Here is an 8,396-nt window from a genome sequence, read left to right as displayed (position 1 = left end):
AGTTGTGGAGTCATAGACAAATAAAATGCGGACACGAGAACATGAACCGGAACACACAAAATTGAAAGATACTGTTAGTTGAGGTCTAATAATGGCGCGCTATTGGTATATTTGAAAAGCCACCTTTCCTAAATATGTTTTTGAAGCAAAGTCACGCGTTATTTTGACTTGCACAGAAAAAATAGCGCTATTTGTGGGTCCTGGCACAGAAGTTTATATTCGCGTTTTATTTGTCTATGGCTGTACCTTTAGCAACACGACAGCGGCTCTGGCTATGACTAAATGTCTTCTTTACCGTCCAAATTGTTTAGTTTCTGCTGCTCTGTCGAATTGTTTTATCGGCTCCACATTAGCTCTGATTGTTGTAGCTGCCTGCCTGTGGTACCGTGCTTTCTCGTGCCGACTTCGCATTTCTTTCTGCCCAGTGCGCAGCATTTGTGAACAACCAACGCAGCTCACCAAACATGCGCTGTGATCAAGCCATCAGCTTTCACCGGAGTCCCTTACCCGAAAGGTGGTTTCGTTGGCTGATGATTATTTCCGCGCAGCAAACGCACATATTTTCTATTTAACACACGAGTGGCGAGGGAGAGAAAACCTCTGCTTTTCTAGCTTTCAGTTTCCCGTGGCTGCACGGTGTTGAAACTTGCGTGTGTGGTCCGCACGGGTGTAAAAAGAAATACAGCATGAAACGAAGCAGAACTGGAATGTTTTCATACTCCTTCGTCGCCTGGCTGTAGATGAAGCGCTCGCCCACTTCCCTTCCTCTCTACGAGTAACCGAAGCGTGTTGCCCAAACCGGCATTCGAGGCAGCAGGATGGCGGCAGGAACAAGAAGCCGGAGGACGAGTCCATGTGTCCGGCCAGGGGAAGCGTCTTATTTGGTGAGACGCAGAGGCGGTGCTCGAAATTTTACGCATTAGTACGAATTATCAAAATTTTGGTGCGTCTTAGTGACATGGGTTTTGGTATTGCATATTTTTCTGCGCAATTCCTTAGTCTGACTTCCCGGTGTTGCTTTCTCCCTTCTTGATTTCTACTTAAAATGGACTTGAACATCGCTGCTCTGTGGGCAAGTAAAGCGTCTCTGCCTTTTTTTTGTTTGAAGGTTGCTTGGAGCTTCGTTATTTATGCATATCTGATCACGTTAAACGCGAATTGGAGGTAAACAAGCATTGCTTTAGTACCGCGTCAGGGGAAGGCTATGATTATTGACTTTGTTGGGAGTCAAGTTAATGTAATAAAGTTCTGCGTTGTCGATCGTCCATAGGTAACTTTGTGGTTTCAATTCTATTTGTTGTATGCGTAGTCGTACGGTTGAGGAACAACGCCACCATTGACTAGCTTGAACGGTATAGTATTTAAACAAAAGGCATAAAACCAAGCGAAGTTCTGTACCAAGAGTGCAGTGCAACGAAACTGATCAAGAAAACTTTATTCATATAAAAATTTCGTATCTGCAGCGCAGCTCCAATAACTACCCAACAGTAAAATGATTTTTTTTTTTATATTTAGAACTTAAGATTAGAATAAACATTTATCAGTAACGGTGCCGAAGTATTTTTATGGTGCGTACACCCCGGAATCAGCCTTGTTGTACATGTTGTACAGGAGGACCAGAGGGGACAAATAAGCTTTAAAGCAAATAGGCGTTAATGTTATAGCGGTAGAGGTGCATTGTAAAGAAATATAATGAATGTAATTATTCGTAGATAAACAAACTTCTGTGGATGTGCTTTTTGTGCATGGCTGAATGAGCAATTGGCTTGTTGCACCAGGTTATTGCCGTTTAAATTAGTTGTGTTATGTAAAAAGACCCCATCCGCTCTGCATATACCCATGGCTCATTGAGCTTTTCTCTATAGGGTAGCCATCGTTGCTGGGAACTAAAGGGATGAAAAATATCAGCGACAAGTCTGTGCACGTTCCGGACGCGCGATAAACTATTTTTAGGGCGAACGTGGAGAGTGCGTTTGAGCGAAACCAAAACACGGGGCGGCTGAACGTAAACACGGACGTTAGAAGGCTGCCAAGAAAAAAGCCTACCTGTTGGACGCCTACCTGTCCCCGGCGGTTTGTGTTCGTGGCCTTGAAAAGTTGCGTGGTTTGTTATCGTACTTCGACAGCGGTATAAAAACTCAAAAGCCGCGACATCCCGATTTCAAAAGGCGAGTGAAGATATAACGAGGTGAGTGTTTCCTGCCTTGCATAATCTAGCGAGGCTTTAAGAGATCTCACAAAAGAGTTAGTTGTTCGGCATTGAAAAAATGCTCATGAACATTTATTTTGTCGTGTTGTGTTGATATGTCATTAGCACAAAATCCTGTTATGTCACACAAGTGCCAGTGTAAATTTCATAAACAAATAAGGAAAAAATAGAGAACGCCGGCGAGTATACCCATACAATACCTTAAGGAGAGGAAAATTGTGAGATACTGGAAAGCTTTTTCTATTATCTGGTATTGAACAGGTTTTGAAGAAGCTCGAATATTTCTTTAAAAAACAGTGGCCACCATAACGATCCACGCCGTGGTTGAGAAAAAACACGTTAGTGGATAAAATTGGGTTGTGTAAAGTAACTTGCAAATTGATGTAACAGGTTATACACTAAATAGTAACAATTGCCGTTTTTGCAAATGGCGATGATGGTAACAAAAATTGTAACGGTTGGCCGAAAAAATGGCAAGGTCATTAAAAATAATGTTAATGTCTATTCCTCGTTTACTTTACCAGAGATGGCTAATAAATAGTTTATTCGAGTATTCCCAGTAAAGTCGCTGTCATAAGGTGTTCAGACTGAGTTTGTAAAATACAGTGTCGACGGGAATAAAGTACACTTCTATAATTTCGAATCACAGAATCAAAATTGCGCTATAATGGGAGCTTTCTTTAATTTTTTTATTTTAGGCCAAGATTGGGAGTTTCCTCTTGCATGCTCTAATTTGCTCAGAAACTGATCTGAGTGCTATAAGTTCGCTGTCTTAAATGTGAGCTTGAAAGCGTAAGTTCTAAGAATTGGCGAGATTCATTTTTTGTAGATTGGTTATGTCGAAAACGTGGGTGTTGCTATTTAGTGGCAGGATATATCTTTGTCACTTTCAATAGCTTCTGTCGCACTCATAAAAATTGTGAAGACGAAGCAGAGCTCCGCAGATTGAGAAGTGCGAGGGGGCCGTATTAGTTCCCAAAGAAGCTTGTTTGTTCGATACGAAATGTCAGTTGTATCGGTCAGGAAATAAGATTCGATTTAACTTGGCCACCACAATGCCCTCTAAGAGGTTCGCAGAACCTCTCCGTAAACTTTTGTTATTTTAAACAAGGATTATGTGGGCTTAATACCTCTGACATTTCTGTTTTAAAACAACGCGAATAAGCCCCCCAACTGTTCGTTTAATTACAGAATAAATAATGCTTTCTTTAGTCTAGGACTTAGCAGCATCTACAAAGCATTTTATGAGCCTCGGGGTAAACAAGGATACATAGCTTTTAAAACCACCCCGAAAATGTAGGCATAACAGTTGCTTTCTTGTTAAAAAATGTTTTTAGGCTCGCGAATAAAACGCGAATATTTCGGCTGAAAAATTTGTTTAGCCGCACAAATTGAGGTAGATTAGTCAATACTTGCAATTTCCGCAAATCTGGTAGTACAGAAATAGTGTTTATTTCTATTATTGAATGGCTAAAGAGAAGTAATGCAATAATGAGAAAAGCAAAGTACAGATCTGTCATGAGCACGTCATGAGACTTGACAGCTGCTTTGGTGTAAGTTGCTATGATGCCTACGAGAGCGCGGGAAGCCATTGATATACATTAGTAAAGTATGTGTTGAATGACTATGCCTACGGGTGTCTGCAGACGGTAGAAGGGACAAAGCCAAGCATGGTCGCTCCCAAAAGTTTTGAATTTTCATAGACCTGGAAAGAAACCGGACAAGGCTGGAGTGAAGAATATCGTCGTACTGACAGGGAAGGCCCCAAAACATGACATAAATATTTGTAATTAATTTTCAGTAACTAGTTGCTAATGCGTTTTCACAAAATAACGCACAGACACTTTTTTGGAAGAGCAGTTACGACTATAGATTATAATTGAAATATTTCCTAAAACGTTTCGTCGAAAGAAAAATTGTGAAAGTTTGCAAAACGTTGCACAGTTTTATCTTCTTCTTGTTTCTTCGGCTTTTGCGTGGCCTATTTTGGCACTCTTTTAGCGCGAGAAGTGTACTTTTATAATTTTTAGGTACTCTAATGAGCCATGTCAGCGGCAACAGTCCTCACTGGGGCGGGATACAACCTTCCCTCCTTTCTTTCTTCCTCTCCTTTCATCCCCTTTTTTCATTTATAATTTTAACGAACTGATAAACCAGCGATTTGTGTGATGGTTCCCTGTTGGATTTACCTTGATGGTACTTTTAGTTTGCCCTTTGGGTTCACATTATGCAATTTGCGCTCCTTACTAGCATTTTTCAACTTCAACTTAGCAATCTTGTTTGCGAATTTTCAGCTTATCTTTTGCTCTAGTTCATTTTAAATTTCCACTGCTTAGTTTATACACCTTTAATGTGGTAGGTTTCTTTTATTATTTTGTGCTAGTTCACTGCTTTCTATTTCGCGCTTTCTAAATCAATTTTTATTGTGTTTGCGTGCGACGCCTCCGTGGGAACAACCATTCTTGTTGATTTCTAGGTAGTTACGGTATCACATTCTGGTGCTATCGCATCCGGTGGCTCCAACGGGCGTGGTTGGTAGCATTTTTCTGTGGATTCAACTTCTCGTTCTGGAAGGTTAAGCCCAAATTTCAGTTTGTTTACCTTGTTATCAATTCAGGCCTACAAAGCAGGTTCACGATACGTTTTGCTAGCCTTATTCTGCTTGATTTAGTCGATTCCGAACCAGTACAAAGTCAAGTAAAATGACCAGAAACTAAACCCACACCTAACAATCATATTATCACTTCAGGCCTATACAGCAGGTTTGTGAAACGGTTGACGGGCCGTTATGCTACTTGGTTTGCTCCTACCTGAACGAAATCAAGAGACTGCCGGAAGCTGCACCCGAATTTAGCCAGTATTGTTAAAAGTTACAAACCATGGTTAAGAATAGATACTGAAGGTTCGCTTTGACAGGTTTTTTCAATGCGACAAACCATGCGGTACACATCCCACAGATTTTAATGAGAAAAAATTTGACTACACAATGGCTAAAAGTCAGCAGCCTAAGCCTGGGTGAAAATTGTTAATCTATGATCTATTCACAGAGAGGAGATCATTTATAATGCCATTGATTCAGAGGGGTTTCTCAGAATACTGTAACGGTGCCGCATTTGCACCACAGTTTCAATAACGTTTAAGCTGACCGGCCGCTGCACCACCGCAAATTGATGATTTAGACTGACTGAAGGTGAACCTCGCAAGTGGGTTGCAACCGTCGACTTCGATACGTGTGTTGGAGACATGTACTCAGTGCTACAGGAGAAATTTGAGCCTGGTAATTACGCAACTAGCAACTAGGTGAGTAGCAATGTGGCAATGCCCGTTCCCGCCGATAGCGAATACGCAACCGCAATAGTCGAGAAATTTATCTCGCAGTGAAATTGGTGTGGTTCCTCAGTCCAGGAACCCAAGTGACGACTTGGCGATCTCTGCCCTGGAGACCGGTAGTTCGTGGACATCGACGTCAGCACTGGTCGTCAGGTTCACCCACACCTCTCGAAGGGGTAGGGGAGTGGAAAGAGTTGGATGGTTGGGTTGTTAGCATTTCCGATGATGATGTGGGTTATGTTGCCTGGTTTAGAACAGAAGTTACGTTCTCGGGGTACTGGGTTGGATGTCGGCGGTGCTGCCAGTTGGTTCAGGGAGTGTTCGTGTCAATTCAACGGCAAGTAGTTTCTTGGTATTTGACAAGGTTACCATGAGGTGGAGGGATGTATTGTCAAAAAGCGGGGCAATGCTGTGTGATGTCTTGAACCGTCACAAGGGGCGAAGTGTCCCAATCGTCCTGCTAGCCTGGGAAGAAATAGCGCAGGCTCGCTTATTGATACAGTTGTCGCCGTTCATTGAGGGCGATCGGCCAACCAGCAGCAAGACCAGTAAAACTTCGCAAAGAGAAAAAGAACGATGACGGTAATGCGAAGACTCCCTCGCCCCACGGGACAGTAGCCACCGTTGGAATCAGGTTATTAGAGAGCATAGAACGAACGCCACACTTATACAAAAAACTTTATGGGTGCAGCGTACACGGTGAAGGACTCTGCACAATCTACATCGACAGCGCGGAGGAGCAAGTCGGCGCACACAATACTGGCATATTCATTCCACAATTCAACACTACTGTTTTCAATTGGTGACATCAAACGGAGCGCCTAAGTGTTTTAGAATTTCCTGACACCCGCCTGCGTGAACCCTACGAAAGTGCCGGCTACAGGGGAGTGGATACGCACCTAACACAGTGCGATGGATGGCCGAAAGCGCAGAGCGCCATCCTGCGACTGAACGATGCATAGACCAGCAGCTTTGTTCAAACAGGGCTGGGTGGACCCATAATCTGATGCAGTGTGCTCCAGAAGTGAGGAAATTAGGCCTACTTTATGCTGTTGTCCATGATTCAGTCCGATTCATTCCAATTCAGACCGAGATTCGGACCAATGAATCTGAAACAGCGTTAAACTCAACGCTGTTCATAGCGCGCAAGGATTCAGCGTCTTAGCTATCAACTTGGGATTCAACGATGCACAATTCGATGTCGAGACGGACTTGGTGCCCGGCGTAACCATAACAAAGCGACGCTATGGACAAAAACAGTGTTTACATTCCCAATGGCTTTAGTGCTGCATGAGCATTTGTGATAATTTGGTATTTTTCTCTTTTTTCATTTTTTAATGTGTGCACATCTCGTTACGGACGTAAAGTTTTGTTTAAGTCGTGTTTTGAGTACAAAGTTTTAGTTTGCTTCATCATCGTGTTTCTACCCGATTTAGCTATGTACGTATGATGCCTTACACTTGCTTTTACTTTCCACCACATGTCTTTCCCCATTTTATGATTTTATCCAACATTGCTGATACCGATATGAAATAGCAAGCCGTGTAACTTGTGGGGTGCACGTTTTCAGTTTGTCGTTAAAGCTTTATTGCTCTCTCTCTCTCTCTCTGTCCTTCTCGTGTTCCGGGGGCTCGCGACAGTCTAAAGCTCACACCGTAACAGCGCAAAGTCACATTTGGCAGTACAAAACGAATTGGATACTAAGACACCCTGAATTTCAGAAAATGACATTGAGAAAAAGTTGGCCAACTGCTAGAGGAGCACGGATGCCATGGAGACCGGATTGTTGTAGGGTGGCACAAGTGAGAACCACACGAGCACATAATAATCATCCCAAGACGTCGGCGTTTCTTGCTGAAAACAAAATGGAGGTGAAAACACTAGAACTTGTCCTGCTCTTTATCGGACATTGGTTGGGGTAGATCCTGCCTGAATGTCGTCTCTTTCCGCAATTTCAGCTCCAAGATGATCACCACAAGGATATTCGTAGTCAGCCTTCTGGTCCTGGGCCTGCTTGTTGCCATGGCCACGGCACAGGGCTTTGGAGGAGGCCGTGGCTATGGAGGAGGTCGTGGATTTGGTGGAGGGCGTGGCTTTGGCGGTGGACGTGGCGGTGGACGTGGCGGCGGACGTGGTTTCCAAGGAGGCTTCGGTCCAGGACGTGGCGGACCCGTGTCTCGTGGCCGCGGAGGTTACAATTGAAGAGCGGAACGCCGGACGTGGGAGGACGTTCGCACTGTAAACGATGAAATCAGCGGCCATTGCACGACAACGCGGAATATGAGGATGCTCTTATCACTGCATTCGTTCACCCTTTTAAGCAGTAAACCACACTTCGGCCGCTAAGAGGCCAACAGAAGGTTGTTTCGGCTCCTCGTAGTATTTCTGGCTTCGTTTACTTGAATCTTCCGCAGAAATGGAACTTTCTTTGTGGAGCAAGATGATCCTAATAACTTGTTACACTAGAGCAAATGTTTGTTAATTATAACACTTTATATACTGTGGCCTACACGAGGAACCACAGGTAATTGTTAATACGTGATCAATCTTCCACTTTGCGAAAATTAGAAGTCCTGTATAATCAATTTACCACGTTGTGAAAATCAGGCGTTGTATATATTTGTATTTGTTGCAATGAAGAATGCGGCCTCGAAAAATATTGGCTCCTCACGAAGGTAGACGTAGCGACTGCCAGGAAAGTACAAGAGTGGGTATGTGTGTATGGGCACTAAACCATCACCATCATCGAATCTATCACACCTTGGAATGTAGACGACGCATTGCTCACAACTTCATTTTGATGGTTCTTTCGGTCGCTTTCAAAGAACTTGCCTAAGCACAACTTCCCGTTGCGGTC

General features: G+C 43.4%; 1 protein-coding gene across 1 annotated transcript; it reads left to right on the top strand.

Moving 5' to 3' along the window:
- The first annotated feature begins 803 nt into the window (after nt 1-803).
- On the top strand, nt 804-7,898 carry LOC144175805 (uncharacterized). Its single transcript, XM_077704805.1, has 3 exons — nt 804-884; nt 2,127-2,188; nt 7,498-7,898. The coding sequence occupies exons 1-3, from the start codon at nt 819-821 to the stop codon at nt 7,739-7,741; spliced, it is 372 nt and encodes a 123-aa protein (XP_077560931.1). The 5' UTR covers nt 804-818; the 3' UTR covers nt 7,742-7,898.
- The last annotated feature ends 498 nt before the right edge of the window (nt 7,899-8,396 follow it).

The sequence above is a fragment of the Haemaphysalis longicornis genome, unplaced genomic scaffold (genome assembly GCF_048455015.1).
Source record: "Haemaphysalis longicornis isolate Haplotype H1 unplaced genomic scaffold, Haemaphysalis longicornis Haplotype H1 scaffold_3, whole genome shotgun sequence".
Lineage (NCBI taxonomy): Eukaryota > Metazoa > Arthropoda > Arachnida > Ixodida > Ixodidae > Haemaphysalis > Haemaphysalis longicornis.
The sequence above is the reverse complement of the archived record's forward strand: the minus strand, read 5'-3'. Positions and strand labels throughout refer to the sequence as shown.

Bases quoted from the DNA above. Each gene is read 5' to 3' on its own strand.
- LOC144175805 (XM_077704805.1), top strand. From the start codon at position 819: ATGGCGGCAGGAACAAGAAGCCGGAGGACGAGTCCATGTGTCCGGCCA. The intron at 885-2,126 runs GTGAGACGCAGA...GTACTTCGACAG, and splicing joins CAGGGGAAGCGTCTTATTTG to CGGTATAAAAACTCAAAAGC. The intron at 2,189-7,497 runs GTGAGTGTTTCC...CCGCAATTTCAG, and splicing joins GCGAGTGAAGATATAACGAG to CTCCAAGATGATCACCACAA.